General features: G+C 42.6%; 1 protein-coding gene across 2 annotated transcripts in view; it reads left to right on the top strand.

Moving 5' to 3' along the window:
- Positions 1-14953: 14953 nt before the first annotated feature.
- Ubtd2 (ubiquitin domain containing 2) overlaps positions 14954-22974 on the top strand; it is a 49869-nt gene continuing 41848 nt past the window's right edge. Inside the window, exon 1 of one of the 2 annotated variants that reach the window (XM_051180989.1) lies at positions 14954-15415. In XM_051180989.1, the coding sequence (XP_051036946.1) occupies positions 15346-15415 (70 nt within the window). In that variant the 5' untranslated portion in view covers positions 14954-15345. Of the gene's footprint in view, positions 15416-15710; positions 15735-22974 lie in introns of those variants that run through there. The other variant, XM_051180990.1, reaches the window with a different exon arrangement.

The raw sequence follows: 22974 nt of genomic DNA, 5'->3' as shown, positions 1-22974 counted from the left end.
ATCTACAACTGCTGTGTAGATCAGGCTAGCCTTGAACTCAAAGACTTCCTGCCTGCCTCTGCCTCCCCAGTGCTGAGGTTAAAGGCTTGAGATAACAACTCAAGTCTTTTTTTTTTTTTTTTTAATCACGAAGTTTCTCACTGAACCTGAAAGCACATCCATTGAGCTGGGCTGGCTGGCTTCAAGGATCTGCCTGTCTCCAGCCACCTAAGACTGGGGTTGCAAGCCTGTGCTGTCATGCCTGACCTTTGACTTGGGTCTGGAGATCTGACCTGGGTCCTTGTGTTTGTGTGGCAGGCACTGTACTGGCCCAGCCATCTTTGCATCTAGAGCTCTCCATTTTACATATGAAAGCACTTTCAGGATGGCATGAGTTACCAGACCACAGGCTCACAAGGCCAGTGTATGATTCACTCATCAGTTTCAGCATCAGCTAAAACTGATGAGTAAGTCATATCTTTCCTACTGGGCTGAAGACAGAGAAGTGGAGATTGCAAGGGGCTTTGCTGACAGAGAGACCAGTAAAGAAGCCTTCCTCTAAAGACAGCCTCTGCCTGCCCATGGCGGAAGCCTGGTACTGTGTCCATCAGAGGCAGAGCTTATTCTCCCCTCCAACAGGGAGTCAGTAACATCTGGTGAGAGCATGCTCTTGACTGGGCATTTCCCTTGTATACACATCAGCTAGGAATGCAGTTCCCCTGTGAAGGCCCCTCCTCTCCAGCCCAGCAGACTCAAAGGCAGACAGACTTCCTGGAGCAAGGCTGCCTTGGAAAGAAACATCTGGGCTTGGAGCCTGAGTGAATGACCCTGGAACTTCCACTTGTGTGCCTGAGAGTGCAGAACAACCATCTTCTTTCTGGAATCTTCTCTAGGTCAGACGTGTGGCTAGGAAGCTGGGAAAGTAAGGTATGCTTGCAGTACAGCCAGGAAGCCCTGCTACCAAGGACAGGTGACTCTGTGGGAGGTTATAGGACAACTGCAAAAAAATAAAGAAAAATGACTAAGGGGCTCAAAAAGCAGGAAAGAGGAATTTGTTAGTACAATACTTGAAAGACCAAAGCCCAGTGCATGACAGCATCATCATTAAAACTTAACCTGAGTGACCCTGTCCCATACACTTCTGTTCCCACATCCCACCTGTACTAATATTTTTTTGATATTGTATTATATATAGGTTGATTCGGGCATTAAATGTGTCACTTTGACAGGAAGCTTTATATCCATGACAATGGCTGGAAAACTGTGTATAGTTTTCCATAAATTGGAAGCAAAAAAAAAAAAAAAAAAAAAAAGTAAGTATTGTGAAAATGAACTGGCATCATGTTTCCAGCTAGAAGATTAGTTGCACATTAAGGGTTCTCTGTCAAGGGACAGGGAAGTTAGCACACTCTAGGAGGTGTTAAAGGCAAGTTAACACCAAATGCAGATTGTACACATCATTAAAACAAAAGGATGGCAAGATCACTGCAAAGTCATAACTGCTCACTAACCCAGCACCAATGCATGCGTTTTGAAAATGTCACCGAGTTCACCTGCCCACACTTTAAAATATGTTGGATTTATTTCCACACCTCGGTCAGGTCTGGAGAGCAAGAGCAATGCAACCAGAGCCTGATGTAGTAGAAAATGAGACAGAGAAAATCTGCTCTCTGGAAGTCAACAGGGCAAACCGGGGCAACAAGTATATTTCAGAATCTCCAAGTGACAAGTGAACAGGATAGACCCACTTAAATCACCTTTTCTGGATTGAGAGATAAGTATTTAGTGAAGTCTACGGTTGAGATAATTGCAATTTTAATTGAAATTATTTGATTACCTTTTCATGATGCCACTTGGTTAAAATAAGACTTTTTTCCACAGGAAAGAAAATGAGAATTCTTTAGCTGTAGCATATGTTACACTGCACTGCGATCCTGTTGTTTATGTGACAGTCACCTCCACCAGACTGGGACCCTCTAGGCAAAGGTCTCCTGTTACTACTTGTCTCCATTTCCAGCATATGTGGGAGAGACTTGGCTTGTCACCTCCCACGGTATTTGCTGCATGAATAGACCCAGGTGGGAGGGAGTGGGTGAAGGACAAAGGAGTCAAGAAAAACCCATTGCTTCTGATTTGTTTTCTTAGTGTGACATGGGAGTTAAACTGAGGTTGACAGACCTGCGATTTGGGCAGTAGAACATAGGCAGTGACTGTATCTGCGCCATTGTAGTTAGCGTCAAGATTGCACTCACTGGCAGGGCTGGAGTGATTCACACAGTCCTAGGACACAGCAAACAGTAGATGGTAGCTGCCATTACTACCTTGACTGCATGACGTAAATAACTTAGCTTTTTCAATCTGAGTAATAAAATTAGCTTACACAAAATTAGCCTGTAAGGACACACATTACATACACGATGAGTATCATAGGACCCAGAATCACTTTGGAGTGCAGATTTGAAATCTTTGCATATTCGCAATGAGAGATGTTAGGGAAGGGGTCATGCCTCACATGAAATTTATTCATGGCTCATCTATACATAGCCTGATGGCAATTTTATTTTATTTTTAAAGGTCTTGTTTACTTTGTTTTTTTTTCAATTATTTTTGTTTGTGTGTGTACTTGGGTATGTGGTGTATGTGTGTGATGTATGTGTACATGTGTGTGCAGGTATATGTCCTTGAGAATGTTGGTTGCCCTGTTCTATCCCTCTCCACCTTAATCCTTTAAGATAGAGTCTATCTTAGTTTAATTTTCTGTTGCTGTGGTAAAATACTCTGACAAAGCAGATTAGGGGAAAAGGCATTATTTGGCTCACAATTCAGTTACAGCCCATCATTTCAGGAAGGTCAAGATAGCAGGAACTGGAAGCAGCTGGTCACCCACAGTACATCCATAGCAAGAACAGTGAGTTAATATATACATAGTGCTCAGCCCCTTCTCCACACTCACACAGGATCCCTATATTCTAATTCCATTCTATTGTTGTGATTAAAAACACTTTAAGAGAAACTTGAGGAGGAAAGAGCTTTCTTAGACAACCCAGGACCACCAGCCTAGGGATGGTGCCTCCCACAGTGGGCTGGACCCTATTGGGTCAACTAATAATCAAGACATTTCCCCACAGACATGCCCTCAGGCCGATCTAACCTAGGCAATTCCTCAGAAACTTCCCTTTCAGGTGATTCTAGGCTATATCAAGTTGAAAAAGCTAAGTAGGACACCCAAGCCCACAGAATGGTATAATAATGCACAGTGGGTGGTTCTTCCCACATCAATTAATGTAATTAAGATAATCTCTTATGGGCATTCTCAGAGGCCCTTCTCCCCGGTGGCACTAGACTGTGTTGAGTCAATAATTAAAACTGTCACAGGGTTTCTCAGTGAACCTGGAGCGAGACTGGTGGCCAGCAAGCCCCAGTGATCAGCATGTTTCCACCACCATCAGCCCTACCCCTAGTAACAGGAAACGGTGTTGTGGTGTGGAATTTCCCAGTTGTGGTATCTTGTCAGCGCTCAAGAAGTTTATTTATGACTTTGTAGCATTTCAGGTTTCAGACTTCATGGCAGGAATGCCAAGGTGCTCTTCCTGTGCATGTGTACACACACATGATGAGTGAGCTATTGTTTGTATGTAACAGACACTTGTGAGTTAGTTTCCCCTTCAGCCATTTAGATGGAAGGAACCAGCTTCACTCACCAAATGGCATGGGTATGTTATCTAGATCTAACCAATTAGTATAGCCTCATCTAAGCTTCAAGCCAGGCTGGTAGGACTTGATCCCAGGACCTTTGCTGCAGAGTTTGATGGGGGGGGGGGTCAGACTTTATTTTCACCTTTTTAAATGGAGTCTCACTATGTATGTAGCCCAGGCTGGACTCAAATTGATCACCTACCCCCTCAACTTCCCACTTGCTGCCATGCTGGCTAAGAGCTTTTTGCTTCCAGGTCTATTAAACTGGCAGGATTTAGTCTACATGCTGTCACACTGTCATTTCAAAGACAGAGCTTACCTGAGAAAAGCTGAACCCAAGTGTAGTATCTGAGCAATACTGTGTAAAATTCTGGTCTAGCTGTGCTGAAGGTCAATCGATGCATCCATGATAGGTTGCTTTTTCTTTAGTTAGTTTGACTTGAGTTTCTGTCACTAGTCACCAAAGAACCACAATAAACACAGAGATTTTTATTATCTTCAATGTGTTGTTTTTTGGACCAGACCCATTTGGAGATTACTAGTTGTACCAATTCAGTCCAACAATTGAGCAATAACAGTGCCGTGGGGATGCATGGAGAAAACAGGGGCCATGGGATGAAAAGGACAGTCTCTGCCCTCGGGTTCACTTTTAGAAGGGACTATACACAAAACAACTCTGCTTTGTAGTGCCTTAACACTCTGTGGGTAGACTGAGCACAGCTGAAGAGCACAAGGCTAAAGGCAGGAATTCAAGACCTGCCTCACTGCACAGCATGAATTTGAAGGTAGTGTGGGCTATATGAGAGCCTATCTCAAAAAAAAAAAAAAAAAAAACAAAAAACAAAGCAAAACCAGGAGGAAGGAAGAACTCATCTGCTATGGTATTATCTAGATGTGTGTTAGTGAGTGCAAGGATTTGCATTTAATAGTGTTCTCTAGCCTGGGTTCTGAAAGCCATTCTCAGGATTCCAGCTTCAATCGGATTGTAATCACACCCAGCTAGTGAATTCCAGTGTTGCCTGTGCAGAATGAGACAGGTTTCCTGCCAGCTTAGTATGTGTGCAGGCCTGCCATGTGGATACCTTAGCAGTCCTCCTTCGGGATCAGGGCACACAGTGGGTGCAGGCAGGCTCTGTCCCTTGCATACCTACGGAGACCGTGGCTGTGTGATTCCAGATGGGCAAGCTCTGAGGTGCGGGTTGCATGTTGGCCTTGTTTGCTTTTGAAAGAATGGGAACACCAAGTTCTTTACCAGCTGTACATGTCACTTTCCTCCCACCTGTGACCAAATGCCTGGCAACAAGCAGCTTAAGGAGGAAGGGATTATTTTGGTTCAAGGTTCCAGAGGGTGTAGTCCATCCTGGCAGAGAAGGTTTGGCAGCACAAGGCTCAGGATAGTGTGAGTGTGAGGATGATGCTTGCTACATGGCATGGACCAGGAAACAGGGACATCTGGCTAGAGGTGTGAGGGAACACAGCTCATAAAGCCTGCCTCAACAACTCTCTCCCTGCAGCAAGAACTTACCTTAAAAGTTTCATAGCCTTCTAAAATAGGGACACTCTCTTGATCAAGAAAAATCAGTTTTATGGAGATATCTCTATTCAATCAACTTACATTTAAAGTTTACAGCTCTGGGCTGGGGACATAGCTCCATTTATTATGTGCCTATCTACCATGTATATTTAAAAAAAAAAAAACCTTAAAAATAAAGTGTACGCCGGGCGTTGGTGGCACACGCCTTTAATCCCAGCACCCGGAAGGCAGAGGCAGGCAGATCTCTGTGAGTTTTAGTCCAGCCTGGTCTAAAGAGCTAGTTTCAGGACAGGCTTCAAAGATACAGAGAAACCCTGTCTGAGGGGAAAAAAGTAAAGTGTATGATCTTTTGTTGTAGATAGCATTTCTGTGTTATGTAGGGTGATCCTGGTTGTCAACTTGACACACATAGGAAGAGGGAACCTCATTTAAAAAATTGCCTCCATAGATTGGCCTTCAGGCAGGTCTGTGAGGCATTGTCTTTTCTTCTTTTCTTTTTTGTTTGTTTGTTTTTTGAGACAGAGTTTCTCAGTAGCTATGGAGCCAGTCTTGGAACTCACTCTGTAGACTAGGCTGGCCTCGAACTCACAGAGGTCCACTTGCCTCTGCCTCCTGAGTGCTGGGATTAAAGGCATGAGCCATCACTACCCATGGAGGCATTTTCTTGATGGCTGGTTGATGTAACAGGGCCCAGCCCACTGTGGGTGGTAATATCCCTAGACAAGTGGGCCTGGGCTGTATAAGAAATATAGCTTAAATGTGAACCTGGAAGGAAGTGAACAAGCAGTGTTTCTCCTGGATGAAGTGAAGTGAACAAGCAGTGTTTCAGTTCCTGTTTCCCTTTCCCTCAGTGATGGACTGTAATCTCTAAACCAAATAAGCCTCTACCTCCCCTACCAGTGTGTATTATTACAGCCACAAAAGGCAATAGATATATGGTTTCTTTCCTTATTTTCATTTCTTTTCTTTCAAGTCAGTTTTCTGTGTAACCTCAGCTGTCCTGGAACTCACTCTGTAGATCAGGCTGGCCTCAAACTCTGCCTGCCTCTGCCATGAAGTGCTGGGATTTAAGGCATATGCCACCACCACTGTAATTTTACATTATTTTCAACATTCAACAACAAAAAGGAAAAAAAAAAACCTCACACCCCTTAATAGTTACTTCTCCCTTCTCTGCAGCCATGGGCACCCACTGATCTGCTTTTTGTTTGTTTAGACTTGACTGTTTTGAACACTGATCATCACTGGAATGAGTCACGTGGGACATGGTTTTGGACATGTATAATGTGATCTGAATATAGTAGGCTGAATATAGTAGGAGGGTCACAAGTCCAAAACCAGCCTGAACTACAAAGCAAGACCCTGTCTCAAAACAGCCAAAAGCTAAATAAATAAAAGAAAATCTGGGTGACCTTTTGTGACGTGCTTCTTTTCCTCAGCATGGTATTTCAAGGCTCATTCAAGGCGTGGTGTTAACTGGCAAGACCATGGTTGGTTATCTCTCGTCATTCGAAGGGCATTTGGGTGGTTTCCACCCTTTGGTTACCCTGAGTATAGCTGCTATGAATGTTGGTGTGTAAGTTTTTGTGTGGCCTCATTCTTTCAGTTGTCTTGAATATAATCACAGGAATGGAACTGCTGCTTCACACAACAACTATAAATTTAACTTGGAGGAAATGCCAAGCTCTTTTGCAAAGAAGCTGTACCCATTTTTATTAATACCAATGATGTTTGGAGATTCGAGTTTCACCAGATCCTTACCGACAGTTGTCCATTTATCTCTTTAATTCTGGCCATCATAATGTGTTTAAAATGGTATGTCATTGTGGTTTTGATGAGGTTCTTCTTAAAAAAAAAAAGATTTATTTTTATTCTGTATTTTTATTCTGGATTCTGTTTTGCCTGTAAGTCTGTGTACCACGTGCATGACTGTGGCATCAGAGGCCAGAAGAGGGCATTTTTTTTTTTTTTTTTGGAGGCATGATTTCTCTGTGTAGCCCTGGATGTCCTGGAACTCACTCTGTAGGCTAGGCTGGCCTTGAACTCAGAAAGCAGGCTGGCCTTGAGCTCAGAGAACCCATTGCCTCTGTCTCTGAGTGCCAGGATCAAAGGCATGCACCACCATTGCCTAGCTTTTTCCTTAATCTCCACATTAATTTTTGAGACAAGCAGGTGTGGTGGCCTATTGTCCAAGCCTATTGTCCTTGTTTGATGGTGCCAATTCATCTGTTTTATGTCGTTGTTTGTTTTCAATCCTTTCTGCCTTTTCCCCCTTCTTTGCACTACGGTTCCCCTTGCTATTGATGTAGCATCTAAGAAACCATCACCCAGCCCTGGGTCATAGGGAGTGACCCCTCTGATTTCATCTAAGACTCCTACGGTTTTAGCTTTTCTTTTTACAACTCTGATTCACTTTGGATTAGTTTTTATCTATGATGTGATACAGGAACTCAACTTCATTCTTTTGCACAAGGAAATCCAATTAACTTTCTGTTGTTTGTTGAAAAGGCTATTCATCCCCCACTGGATTGTCTTGGCTCCTTTGTGGCTGCTCGATTGACCACAAACAACAGAGCTTTCTTCTTGGCATTCAACACTTAGTGTAGTTTTAATTAACTTATATTTCTTTCATTTTGAGTTATATGTTTAAAGCTTATTTTAGTTTTGTTGTGTATGTGAGTTGTCTGATTGTTGCTTTCGCCAAACTTTTAACAGGATATCTTTGGATCTTTTTTCTTCTGAGTTTTTGAAGGTTTTGAAATATTAGAAAAATCCATCCTTTATTGGAGACTCACAGTCCAAGTAGTTTGTCCCTGTGGGTCACATGTCTTTTGACTTGGATTGTGATGTGTTTTAGTCATGTAAGAGTTTTTTCTTTTTGTAGTCAAGTGAATCAATTGTTTTTGCTATACCTGTTTTTGAGGTATATTTTATTTAATAGCATTTCCCTGCACCCAAGTTGCAAAATAATTTAGCCATCATTTCATATAGCCCTTTCCAGATGTCTAGTTTTATATTTGTTTTGTGACTAAAACTGTAATCCAATTGGAACTTATCCTTGTTTATGAGGTTAGGAGTGAATCTAATTTTAGAATTTTTTTCAAATGTTTTCCCACTTATCCCAATATTATTACAATTTTTACCTTTAGCTGGGCAGTGGTGCCACACACCTTTAATCCCAGCACTTGGGAGGCACAAGCAAGCAGATCTCTGAGTTTGAAGCTAGCCTGGTCTACAGAACTAGTTCCAGGACAGCCAGGGCTACATAGAGAAACCCCATCTTGGAAAAAAAAAAAAAAAACCAAAGTAGTTGATCTCCTTTCTTTATGGCTTTCCCATACATCCCCACCTCCTCCTCCCTTTCTCCCTCTCCCTCTCGCTTTATGTGTATATTTGTGTGCCACACAGTTTTCTCCATTTTATGCTTAGCTTAGCCTTCTAAATTTTTAAAATTTTATGTATACGGATGTTTTGTCTACATGTATGTTTATGCACCATGGACATACTTGGTGCTCACAAAGGCCAGAAGAATCCCCTGGGATCCCCTGGTACTGGAGTTATAACTGTGAGTCACCATATGGGTGCTGGGAATCATATTTGGTCTCCTGGAAGAGCAGCCAGTGGTCTTGGAAGCCAACCATTTCTCCAGCACCCTAACTTAACTTTTCTTGTTTAATGGCATTGACTTATATCTCTAGCACAATGCTAAACAGTAATGGAGTTGAGTGTGTCCTTGCTTTACTCCTGGGCTTTAATGTTTTCTGTTAAGTAAGACACTAATTTGGGAACTATAATTTGTGTTAAGGAATTGTCTTTCCATTTGATGCCTTAAAGTGGTTTTTATGCTTTTTGTTTTTGTTTGTTTGTTTTGCACTGGGCAGAGGTGGCTCACGTCTTTGATCCCAGCACTCAGGAGGCAGAGGCAGCTGGATCTCTGTGAGTTTGAGGCCAGCCTAGTCTACAGAGTGGGCTCCAGGATTGGCTCCATAGCTCCTGAGAAACCCAGTCAAAAAAATAAAAAAAGGTTTTGTTTGTTTGTTTGCATGGATATTTAATTTCTGTCAAAGCTAATGATAACCAAGATTTTTCTTCTTTGGTTTATAAATGCATGGATATCCCAGTACTGGACCATTCTTGAGTTCATTATAATTCAAGACTATGACTTAGTTATAATTTATCATTTTCTTGATATGATTTTTAGTGTTTATGAATATTTTAATTGGGGCTTAACGTTGATATTATATGTGAATGTTATTGTATATACCATCTTTATTAGTTTTAGGTATTAGTGTCTACCTGGTTAATAAAGAGAATTTGGTCCAGGATAGCCAGATCTCCATAGCAAACTTGTTTGGGGGACAAAAACAGAATTGGGAAATTTACCCTTATTTACTCTATTCTGGAACACTTTAGGTAGCAATATGACTTTTAGTGACAACTCAATTCTCCTGTGAGGCTGAGTATGGTAGTGTGTGTCTGCCATGGGGAGCCCCTCAGTATTGATGCTGTTCTTTTGAAACTGATTCAACTTTCCATCTTTGATAAGGTCAAGTTTTGTCAACTATATTTTCCTAAGACATTCATTCCATTCCATTTGCTCCCCCGCCCCTGAGTTTTTCTTTTAACACTCCACTAGGTTTTCACAAATGTTGTACAGGCTAACAGTCTTGGGGAATGGGACCTAAGGGATGATGATCTGCTCAGGGGCCCTCCTGATGGAGCTAGTGACCTTATAAAAAAGCCCCATGGCCAGATGTGGTGCCACACACCCATAATCCCAGCGCTCAGGAGACAGAAGCAGGAGAATCCCTGAAGGTTCAAGGCCAGCCTGATCTACACAGCAAGTTCAAGGTATCACCTATGAACTGAAAAGTGGTCCCACTGTGCTCTGAATTCATAATGGCTAGAAACCTATAAAGTCTCCTCTAGGTTCAAATATTTTCTTACAACATTTCAATGAACCTAGACGAAGTCAGTGTGTAATGAAGTCAACTTTCTGGCTTCTTCAGCAATAACAGCTTCTCCCTGGCCATCCTATCCCATATATTTGCAATTTATCCCCCAACACTCACTTTTAAAGGTGAATAATATAGTAGAATGTTTACTTTGTGATATTCAAAGAACCACAATTTTATTTGAACTGCTGGGGTTTTTTTTTTTCAGGTTCTTTACTTTTTACCTTTCCTTTTTGTCTTTTATTTTGTTTGTGCTTTCTTTTGTTTTCTTTATAGCTTGAGAATTCAATTAATTAAAATTCAATTCATTTTAGATTTCTGGATGTTTTGGGGGGCCATAACTTTTCCTTGGGCATGCAGATGTTCTTGAGCTAGCTCATGGATTCCAACATGCAGCAACCCTGTGGTTTCTGAAATTTCCAATACACAGGGATTGGGAGGTGCTGTTTTAATTTTTTTTTTTCTGGTTGAAAAATATACCAGCTATCAAATTATTGCATCTCAGATCTGAATTCATGCTTGTTTGCTCTGTGGAAAGGGACGTGTTTAGCTTTGACAGTAGAGGGCACTAAAGAGACACTGCAAGAGGCTGTCCCCTTTGCTCACTTTCTAGCGCCCTGGCTTTAGAAGCATGGGTAGTTTCCTCTCCAGATTCCTCTCCAGAGCCCACCTCATGGTGGTGAGAGCTTCTTCAGTAAGCAGTCAATGTGGCTTCTCCAGTCCTGGCTCCTCGGTGCTCAGAAGCAACACCATGGAACAGCCAGATGCTTGGGGTCATCTTATAACCCAAAGATTTGTTCCAGTGAGGCCTAGCCTACCAACAACTGCTCCATATTTACAAGGTAGATCTCCAGCCAATCCCAAGGGATGGATTTCCAGCAATTTCCACTAATGTAATACAGCAGGAACTTCTCTGCTACTCACAAGCCATGTATTCTCTAAGGTCTGGCTCTCCTTATAGGGGCCTCCTTGTCATGCTGGCTTAGACCTACAGAGTGACTGCTTATTCTGTGCCATTCCTGTTACTTGGAGGTTCCTTTTGTCTTCCATAAAGTCAAACCATTGAGGAAGAGGCAGGAGAGCGGGCAGGAGCTAGCTAGAACAAGGGGAGATTCAGCGAGAGTTCTATGAATAGAAGGGGCTTGACCGTGGCTTGAACGTGTGTGGGAAAGGACCTGCAACTTGTAGATTTAGGGCTTATGGAAATGAATGAATGGCTAAGAGAAAAATGTCTCCAGCAAAACACAGCATGGCATGGAAAGCAAGTCCTTGTTCTGGACAAGAAGTCCATCTGTGGACCAAACTTCAATAAGAGACGCCTTCTGTGTGAGTTAAAAAGGTGGTTCCTGGAATCTACTCCAGACCAACTGAATCAGAACCTCTGGGAAAAAGGACTGTCCCAAGCTGTCTACGAAACTGACTCCATTCCAAGGCCTGCCACTATGGCACCTCATCATCTCTCCCCTTCTTCCTTCCCACACCCCCTTGCTGATTCTCCCTGGAAATGGCTGAGTAAAGATGGCAATGGGGACATGGCAATCTTAAATGTATCACAACACAGATGCCCGAAATACATGAAGCAAAGACGATTAGAATAATCTTGAGTTCTGCCACATTGCAGTATCCATGACCAAAATACAAACTCAATTGTATTTCTGTACATTTGCCATGAACAATCTGTACAAGAAGATGACAGATCCATTTACAGCAGCATGGCAAAGGAAATTTAACAAAAATCAAGACTGAAAACTACAGCTATGGAAAAGAATTTAAGACACAAGGAAGTGGGAAAATATCCACATTCCAAATTGAAGGCTTAACTCCGTCAAAATGGCAGTACTCGGACACATGCCATCTACAGATTCGACACACTTCTCATCAAAATCCCAGCTGCTGTTTTTCCCAAAATGGGCAAGTGGATCCTAATTCATACAGAAATCCAAGGCATCTAGAAGAAACAAAACAATCTCGGAAAAGAACAAGGCATGTGCAGTGGCAAAAATAAGTAGTTCCAGCTCCTCTGGAGGCTGGGGCGGGGAAATGATTTGAGCCTGGGAATTTGAGGTTAGCCTGAGAAACATAATGAGACTGAGAGACCCCTATCCACAAAAAACAAAGAAAAGGAAAAAAAAATGAAAAGGAACAAAGTCAAAACTTACTGTAACGATATAGTAGTCAAGTTCATTGTGCTTGAATAATTGTGGCATAAAGATCAATGACTTCAAACTGAGAGTTCAGGGCTGGTTATGGACTACTTGGTAAGACGGTATCTCAAAGCAGCAACAATACAGAATTCAGAAATAAACTTTTAACACATATGGCCATGGACTTAATTTTTTAACATTTTATTACTTTAAAAATTGTAGGGGGAGTATATGTTGTATATGTAGTTATTCATGTGGATGTATGTCTTTGTGCATTGTTTGTGTGTGCATGAGAAGGACAGAGGCTAACATTGGGCATCTTCCCTCCATTGCTCTTTATCTTTGTTTTTTGTTTTTGTTTTTTGAGACTGGGCCTCAAGGGGGAGAGATTGAGGGAGGCACACTATCAGCCTCTGGCCTTTATAGGCACTCATACAAACAAAACCCAAGGTGGACAATCCTTAAGGAATGACTGCCACAGTTGTTTTCTAGTCTCCACAGGCATTCACTTATACATATGTGCACATACACATACAGTTGGGCATGATTGTCCATGCCATTAATCCCAGCACTCAAGAGACAGAGGTAGGCACATCTCTGTGTGAGGTCAGCCAAGGCTACACAGGGAGACCTGTCTCAAAAACAAAAAAGAGTATATATGACAGTTATTTATGTACAGAGAATCATGTACCCACAGAGATATAAATGTATATACATGTTTCTTACGTGTTAGATGGATTGGGCCAGGCAATGAATTCAGATGGGTGTTGTTAGATACAAAGTAAATGGAAGAGTTAATAAAGTGCCCCTCCAGAGCCTGGAGCATTATTATTGGCCCAGTTTTATAGACAAAAAAATCTGGGCTCTACAGAAAGTTAAAGGCATACAGGGAGTACAAGATGGAAGCCAGATTCCAACCTAGGAAGTTAATAGCAGAGCTGGGCAACACGACTCCACTCCTGGGAACATGTGTCTCTGTTCTAAGATGCAGGCAGGATGGCAAGCAAGTATTGGTAAGTCTCTTTCCACAAGATTGCTCTCTCTTGCTGGTGCCAGTGTACAACTCAGCAGAAAGCTCTTAGCATTTGGGTGCCTACCATCTGTTTAATAGACATCATAGACGACTTGGTTGCTGTAATTTCTGGAGTGAAATTCAGGACAAAGCAATCTCTTTGCAAATACTGAGGCAGCCTCTCTCCTTCAGGGAAGAGATAAAGTGACAAGTGTCTGACAATTCGAACATTCAGCAGGGAATGATCAGATAGATGGCTTTGTGACACAGGCCCTGATGGAAAAGAAACCTTTGAAAATTCATAGCAACATTTAACTCTCTCCTCCCTCTCTCCCTCTCTCCCTCTCTCTCTCTCTCTCTCTCTCTCTCTCTCTCTCTCTCTCTCTCTCTCTCTCTCTCTCTCTGTGTGTGTGTGTGTGTGTGTGTGCCTGTGCGCTCAGGACTACAATGAGGGTGAAGCTAATCTTCAGTGTTAAGTCCGAAAGTCTGAGACATTTCTGTGCTTTCATATAAATTCAGAGTTTTGTTTTTTTAACCTTAATTTTTGCCTGCCTATCAAATGAATACCAGGCCCCAAATCTTCTTATTTTGGACTGTTTCTGAGAGCTAGATTCCCAGATGTGGAAAAACCCCCAATCAAATGGTACGAACATTTTTAAAGCCGTTGATTGGCATTGCCAAACCTTTGCAAAAAAGATTGAACCAATTTACACTCCCACCAGCAGTGAACGAGAATATATTTAAATGCAAATCCTAAGAAGCAGAGTGTCTCTTTCTTAGGTATTTCACTTTAAAAAAAATTTTTTTAATGCTAAGCAAAAGCTGACCCAGGGTTTTATAAAAGGAAAGTCTGGCATAAAAGTGGAACATAGTTAAAACAGCTTAGGAAAAAAAAAGCTTTCAAAGACCCAAGCAGGCCGATAAAAATGTCAAGGCGCCATAGAAAGAAACATAACTGCAAAGGGGCCATTAACAGTTTGGCTTAGGTTGGGATGGTAACCGCCAAGAATCTTGGGCGTGGCCAATGTACCAAATTCTAGTTTATAAAAGGCAAAATATTAATACTTCACTTTGTTCTAAAGACGACTTAAGAAAGTCTTACGCCAGGAGCTAGAGAAACTGTATTGTCTGTAAAATGAAGCTTGTGGAAACGACACACACCCGTGCCCCTTCGCTCCGGGCATGGGACAGCAGGCCTGCACAAATCTGAGAACACCTTTATCAATTGGGCACAGTGATGGCAGAGGCTGCGGACGCGGAGGCAAGGAAAGCCCACACTCGGCGGCCAGCCAGCTGCCTCCACAAATTCAAGGGGTGCAGGGACTTGCGGTCAGGCCGACCCCTCTAATCACGCCCCCGCCGGTACACAACCCAAGAGCCACACGACTCTTCCTTGGTACCCCCTCCCACCCGCCGCGCCAGAAGGAGCCCCACCTCCGCGTGGGCCACTTTGTCCTCACTTGGGTTCCTCCCCTTCTTTCCGGCCCTCCTCCGAGCGCCCCCTACCCTCCGGGCCTCGGGCACTCGGCTACACTCGGCTCTGCTCGGAACTCCCCGCCCCCGCGGCGCCTGCAGCCAATCAGCGCCCAGCCCCGCCCCTCGCAGCCGTTCTAGGCGGGCCGGCCGAGCACAGGCCGAACCGGGCTGAGGGCGGCGCCGCGGGCGGGGGCGATGGGGCCTGGCTGCCGGGCGGCGGTGGCAGCGGTGGCGGGGCTCGCCTAGACGCGAGGGCGCGGGGAGGCGAGAAGCGAGTGGGTGCTGCGGCCCACCCGGGATGGGCCAAGCCCGGCCTGGCGGGGCCGAGCGGGAGCCGAAGGCGGCACGCGGGCCGGGCCTGCGGGCCGGGCGGCCCGGGGGCTGAGGTAGAGGTGGGCGCGGAGGAAGGGGCCGGGCGAGGCGGTGGGAGGAGCGGCGAGGGGGCGGAGGCTGGGCGGCGAGAAAGCGGCGCCTGGCCCGAGGCGGCGGCGCCGGAGCAGGCTGAGGCGGCGGCCGGGACGAGCGCCCTGAGGTGGCGGCCGCGGCCCCATGGGCGGGTGCGTGGGCGCCCAGCACGACTCCTCGGGCAGCCTCAACGAGAACTCGGACGGCACTGGAGGTAGGTGGCGCCAGGGGGCGGCCGCGGCCCCCCATTGTTCGCGGCGGCGGCCACCTGTCCCGACCCCGCGCCCCTTTGTCGTTCGTGCTCCGCGTCGGCCCCGCCACGCTCCGGGCCCCACGCGGGGCCGCGGGCCTAGGCCTGGCTAAAGGGAGTCCGGTCCGGAAAAATAGTCGGCGGCAGGATGGCGGCTCTCGGGGCCGGGGAGGGGCGGCCGCCCCGAGTGCCCCCGACGGGCCCCGCCGCACCCCCGGCCCTTCCCGCGTCGGCTGAGTTGGCCGGGCTCAGCTTTCCCGGGTTTCGGATGACAGCTGCCCCGGTTGGTTACAGTTTCTGGAGCTGGGCTGGGGAAGTCTCAAGTGGCCATGGGCAGTGTTTTAAGGAGAGGGGGGAGACGATCGGCCCGAGGAAAACGTGGCTTGTTGCGGCTGCCAGGGGCGTTAGCCCAGTGTGCCGTCGGGGCGCACTAGTCAAATTCCGATCTGTCTTACGTAAAAGGAAAACGTGCAGGATAAAAGTACCCAGTATAAGATTAGTGCTTTGACTAAAAGTTTTCCAACGCGGATCGCACTTCTCGGTTAGGTTATAGTAACCATGATGAGAGGTCTCTTGATTCCATTCTTAGTTGTAGAAGGGAAGAAGAGTAAGAGTAAGATTGATTCCACTTTTAAGTGACGTTCAAAGTGCCGAGCCCTTTCATTATATAGAATGTGTAGAAGTTCGAACGTTGAAGAGCCACCAGGGAATGGCAACGAAAACTTGATTTGATACAGACCTGATATTGGGTGCCTTCAAATCGGGCGCATATTTTTAAGTTGTGGAGTTTCTTGGGAATAGAATAGGCGGGGGTCACACTTTTCGCACCTTGCTTGCCCTGTGCTTAAACTCTGCCCTTGATTCTGTGCACCCATCTTTGTACTGGAGATTTCCCGGTTTACGTGATGCATAGTATGCTGCTTCACTAAAATCTATCGGTATTACCTGTCACTAAATGTTGGACAAATGATTGAGAATTCAGTGGAAGTGATCTTGAAAAAGAAGTCCATGGAAATGCTCCATTGTAGTGCATTTCATGTCACAGCCTATTTACTTGGTGAAATCCTTGGTGACAGAGCCAAAGTATAGAAAGGGAGTGATTAAAAACTCCCTTAAGGTTAAGGGCAGATTGGTGGTCAGATGGTACAAGTTAAGTATGCTAGTACTTACTAGCATTCAGTTTAACTTTCACATGTTAAAATTATAATAAACATTCCTCTTTTCCGTACTCAGATTGAACCAGTTTAACCCATTTGGCAGTGCAATTTAGGATCCACTCACATTACTGGCTTGGGCTTTTAGAAGCCTGAAATCCTAGCTTTAGATAATTACTACCAGTGGCATCCAATTAGATAGCTACAGTATCAGTTACTTTCAGGACTTAAGTTTTCTGAACCATAAACTGTTATGTTTTTGTACAGAAGAGTCTTTAAAAAGGGGAGTACCTCCTTTTTTCTTCAGGGGAGAGGGCATAGGATAGCTCTGATGTAGCTGGAAGAAGAAAGAGTCTGTGGGGGACGAAAGAATTCTTCTGGAATTTAATTTTGGAAGCCTTTATTCTTCATTACTGTCTTGAGAGGTGAGAGCTCATTGTGGAGCCAGCAGCTTGGGAGGCTGGAGCTGGAGGCTCTTAAGTTCCTGGCCAGTTTGGGCTACAGAGCAAAACCTTGTCTCCAAAAACAACAAAAAGTTATTGTGGTATGTGTTTCAGGTTTACATGTTAACAGTTCTTTTTTGTTGTTTGTTTGAAAGGGAATGACTTTCCTAAGGGTGTTGTCAAAGATCCTTAGCTTTTCAAACATTAGTAGTTTTAATCTGGTTATACTGAGTTTTAACATTTTCATCAACCTGAAGTTAATACAGCCTTCAGATTTGTTTCATGACAGTTTGTATTCACACTGCTATGTGAGCATTACCATTGTAGAATGACTCCAGGCTTTCCAAAAGTCAGCTGGTTCATAATAAATATGATTTAGAATGCTTGGATATTGTACTTTTCATTTCATTATGAATCCAGTTTTCTTTTTTATTTTTATTTTTATACTTTATTTTATGTGTTGGTGTAAAGGTACCAGATCCCCTGGAACTGGAGTTACAGTTTGTGAGCTGCCATGTGGGTGCTGGGAATTGAACTTGGGTCTTCTGGAAGAACAGCCAATGCTCTTAAATGCTGAACCATCTCTCCAGTCTGTGGATCCAGTTTTTAATATTAATTTATTTTTTTGGCTTTTCGAGACAGGGTTTCTCTGTGTAGCTCTGACTGTCCTGGAACTCTCTCTGTAGACCAGGCTGATCTTGAACTCAGAAATCTGCCTGCCTCTGCCTCCCAAGTGCTGGGATTAAAGGTGTGTGCCATCACCGCCAACTTAATCCAAATGTTTTTACTATGAGTATATAAATATTAAAAAAAAAAAACAACCTTATTAGGTAGATTATTTCTGTGAAGGAATTTGGAGAATTCTTATAAAAATTATAAAATTAAGATGGCTTAATTCTCATGCTAAGATTTTATTATTGTTTGAGTATTGATATTTATAGTTCTTTCTCTGGTTGAGTTTTAAGCTAGTTAGACCTTTTTTAATGCTTTATTTTAAACAAGACAGTTCTATTATAGATTCAAGATTATCCAATAGTATTCTCTCTTTTCATTCTCCTTGAGTCAGCTGTTATAGCTTTTTTTTAATAGCGTATTCTCTGTGGTTCTCAGTTTTTTTTTTTATGATGACATTGTGAAGCTGGATTTGATATTTAGGAACCATAGACAAAGGGGTGTGTGTGTGTGTGTGTGTGTGTGTGTGTGTGTGTGTGTGTTGCACACATACATGGTGGACATCAATACAGTTAAGAAGACAGCAAGTGTGCTATTTTCTTAGTTCCTTTCTTTAGTGACACCCAAGAGAACTGGTCCTGGTGTCTGCAGGTTCCTAGGTTCATAAGAAGCCAGCCAAATACTGGACATGTGTTGCTTTAATCATTACTTCAGAATGTTTCAGCAGCATCATGGAATTCTTTCAGATACCCATTTATAGCAGCCTTACAGACACCTACTCAGTGAGTAACAAAGACTTTAGAATAATAAAATCTACCGTTTATCTGATATTTATTATGTAACAAGTGCTGTGCTAAGGGAGATGCATTGAGTCCACAGTTCTTTGAGTTGTATGTCAGTCATCTCTATATTGTAGGTGAAGATTAAAGCCTAACGAAACAAATGCCCTTGACACCATATAGCTTATAATGACAGTGAGAACATTTTATCCATGGCTAAAATTAAAGACCCTTCCTTTCTCCTTTGTTTTTTTTTTTTTTATTTAAGAAACTTTCATATAATGTACTACCTAAGAGGTGTTATTAACTTATTTGTTTATTTTGGCTTTTCAAAACAAGGTCTGTGTGTAACCATGGCTGCCGAGAACTCACTCTATAGACCAGGCTGGCTTTGAACTCACAGAGGACCTTCTGCCTCTGCCTTCTGATCACTGGGACTAAAGGCATGAACCACCACATCTGGCTAACCATTTTGAGTTCAGTTTGCAGTATTATATAAACGTCATCACAATCCAGATCTAAAATTTTTTTTTCTGGTAGTATCTTTTCAATCTCTGATAACCATTAATATTGTAATCAATGTACATTATCTTTATGGATTTACCTGTTTAGGATGTTTCATATAAATGGAATCTCATAATAGTCTTTCCTTTGTGGTTTATTTCACTTAGCATAATATTTCCCAGGCTCAACTTATGGCAGATGCCAGTATATAATTTCTTTATGATTGAATAATATTCTGTTGTATGTATATACACATTTTATTTACTAGCCATTTGTTGGTTTGTATTTGAGTTGTTTCTACATTTTTGCTGCAAATGCATTTGTGAACCTCAGTTGCATAGATACCTATTTTCATTTCCTTTTTAAAGATACCTAGAAGTAGAACTGTTGGTGGATTATGACAATTCTATTTATCTTTTTGAGGACCTGCCAAACTTCATGGAGGCCATACTGTTTTTCATTCCTACCTAAAATCTTTTTGTAATTTCTCTCCCTTTTCACCGGTACTTGTTATTTTCCATTTTTAAAAAAATATCACAAGTATCAAGTTTGTGAAGTGCTATGTCCTTGAAGTTTGGTTTGTATTCCCTGATGAGTTCTGTTATTTAGTATCTTTTTATATATTTGATAGCCATTTATATACTTTTGGACAAAATGTCTAAGTCCTTTGCCTCTGTGATGCTGGGCTCTTTATGTCAGATGCATCTCTGCAAATATTTTTCCCATTCTGTGGATGAATTTTTTCATTTTCTGAATAATGTTCTTTTTGTGCAAATGTCTGTAATTTTAACAAAGTCTGATTTATTTTCTTTCATTGCTGATGCTTCTACTTTGAATTTTAAATATATTTACGTATCTGTCCCATGATTATAAATAAATACATAGATCTGTCAACAGTCATTCATTAGTCTATCAAGGAACGTTTATCTTCTCAGGAGTATAAAATACTCAGGCTTACTCCCCTTGATCTGGGAAAGACCATTAGCAGTGCAGTCCTTTCTGTAACTCAATTTCAGCTTTTTTCTCTCAGTGCACTGGAGCCTTGCACATGCTAAGTAAGCTCTGTCACTGAGCTACATCTCCAGCACTGTCTGAGTCAATATCTTTTTATGTAGCCCAGGTTAACCTTGAATTGAAGAGCATCCTACAATAACCTGAATGTATAGATGAGAGGAGTATGCCACACTCTCCTGTCTCCACTTCAGCTTCTTTAAAAAATACTGTGTGTGTGTGTGTGTGTGTGTGTGTGTGTGTGTGCGCGCGCGCGCGCGCGCGCGTGCGCATTATGTGTATACCTGGTTCTAGCAAAGGCCATAAAGTGGCTAAATCCCTGGAATGGAGTTAACAGGCAGATATAAGCCACCATGTAGCTTAAGTACTGAGCCATCTATCCAGTTCTACTTGAGTTTCTTGATCAAGAGATGAGATGATGGTTATGTTTTCTGGGGTCAACAAAAGCATTGATCCAAAAAGAATTCATGATCTTTTTCTTGAATATTGCAAAAGCCCTTTTTAGGAAAGTGTAATATACACACATGAAACAATTACAATACAGTGTAGATAGATAATATAACTGTAACCACAAGAGCTGAGGGAATAGTAGGAAAACAAAGTGATCTCAGCAACATGGGGCTGGGAAGAGAAGCTGTTTAAGTGGTCATAAGCTGGGTGTGGTAGCACACACCTGTAATTCCAGCACTTGGGGAAGTGGACAGGAAATGATGGTGAGACTGACTGGTTTGCATGTAGGATGCTACCCTAGACTCCTGGGAAGGGCTCACTGTCATCCTACTGCTGTGTAGTTACCATTAAGTATTAACTGAACTACTTACTGAGATCACATCAGGGAAGTCTGTTCAGGGAAGAATTTATGTTCTAATACTTTATTGCTCAAAAAGTTTCGTCTCTGGACCTACAGCATTAGCATTATCTGGGAACATGTTAGACATATAGTGGTGCATGCTCACATTCCAGGTTACTCAAGAGGCTGAGGTAAGGTTGCAAGTTTGAGGCCAGCTTGAACAATTTAGCAAAATTCTACCTAAAGTCAGGTTCAGGACTTTACTTTTTGTTTTTTGATTTAATTTTAATTTTTTAACCATGAAAGGGATTACATGGAAGGTCTAGCAAGTGTCCTACCACTAAGCCACCCCAGCCCAGCTGGTTTTCACATCTAGTTTTAAATTTAGGAACCTCTTATGAAAAGTTCTGGCCGGGCAGTGGTGACACACTACTTTAATCCCAGCACTTGGGAGGCAGAGGCAGGCGGATCTCTGTGAGTTCCAAGACCAGCCTGATCTACAAGAGCTAGTTCCAGGACAGCCTCCAAAACCATAGAGAAACCCTGTCTCGAAAAAAGAAAAAAAGAAAGAAAGAAAAGTTCTGAACCACTAGCAGCAATAGGTGTGTGTGTTTCTCACTTGGATTACCTGCGTCTATGCTTTCTTTTTTCTTTTGGACTGATATTTATGGAGGGACTTTTAGTTGTATCTTGGTTTTTCTCTTGTAAGTACAAAGCTTTTATAGCTTGTTCTGGAAGCACTTTACTCATGCAGTATTTAATGAGAGTGATTATTAAATACTAATCACTAGTAATACAGTTTTGCATTAATGAATTAGCTATCTCTTTTGGCTTTAGGCAAATGAATTCTTGCTGAAGAAAGAGTTGGATTGATGAAGGTTAAGGAATACAGTCAAATTAGTTAGACGTGATCAGTTTAGTGATTCTTTTTTCTTACCACAGACCATCTGGTGGATCTTCATCTAGTGGGCACTACACCTGATCTTCCTGCCATATTTCTGCTTATTGGGCAGTACTAGGCTACCAGCAAGTCCTTATGGTTGGTTGACTGGTAGTTCAAGGACCATAGATTGAGAATTTCTAATGCAGTTGTATTTAAAGATGCATGTGTGTTGGCAAGGAGCAGTCAACATTTGTTCTCCTTGCATTGGCTACTTGACAAGAATTAATGTTATTCATTCATTCATTTATTTATTACTATGGAGGTTGATGTGTGTGGAGGTCAGAGGACAACTTTGTAGAGTTAGCTTTCTCCTGTCTTTGTGTGGATTCTGTGAAATGAACTGAGGTCTTAGACTTGCGTGGTCAGATATTAAACAACCCTTCCCACTGAGCTAATCTTCCTAGCCCCAAGGTTTTGTTTTTTGTTTTTTGTTTTTTTTAATATATTGACATTGAGCAGAGAGAGGTTAAATATTGCTGAATATACATTGGATGTTGTAATAAAAATAACATATTTTTGCATGTGTACAACAAAACTTTTTTAAAAAATTCATACCACAGCTCCCATATCAGTTACTTTTGCATTGCTGTGACATAACTTGAGGGAGGATTGATTCATTTAGATGGCTATCTGCTCCGTTACTTTGGGCCTGAGGTGAGAGTGAACATCTTCACTAATGAGATGGTGTAAAGGAAGCTGTTTGCCTCATGACAGACAGGAAGTCGAAAGGGGAGGGGTAGGGGTAACCTGTTACCTCCTCCCTCTTAGCCCCATCTCCTGAAGTTCCACCACCTCCCAAAATAGCACCACCAGCTGGGACCAAGCATTTACCATTAGCCTATAGGGGGCATTTCATATTCAAGTTATAACAGCTGCTTTGAGAAATGGAATTTCTGTAGACATGTAAGAACTTTATGAGCTTGACATGAATGTGAAATCTTATTGATGACACTTCCTCAAGACTTGGCTCTGGGATATTTTTGTTTTGTGATGCTGGAGATTCATGGTATGGTCTTATGCATATGAAGTAAGCATTTTCCAGCTGAAGTATAGCTCTAACCTATGATGGAATGATTTGGAGCTATTCTGATTGAGGGCTTACCATTGCAGGAAAATGGTTAAATGACCGTGTTGTATTGTAAACTGGACTTGCAATCTACCTGGGCAAGCTGCTCTGGTTGGCTCACATACCATTCATGCTTATGGGATATGTCTAGTTTATTTAGT

The sequence above is a fragment of the Phodopus roborovskii genome, unplaced genomic scaffold (genome assembly GCF_943737965.1).
Source record: "Phodopus roborovskii unplaced genomic scaffold, PHOROB, whole genome shotgun sequence".
Taxonomy (NCBI): domain Eukaryota; kingdom Metazoa; phylum Chordata; class Mammalia; order Rodentia; family Cricetidae; genus Phodopus; species Phodopus roborovskii.
This window is presented reverse-complemented; position numbering and strand designations above follow the sequence as displayed.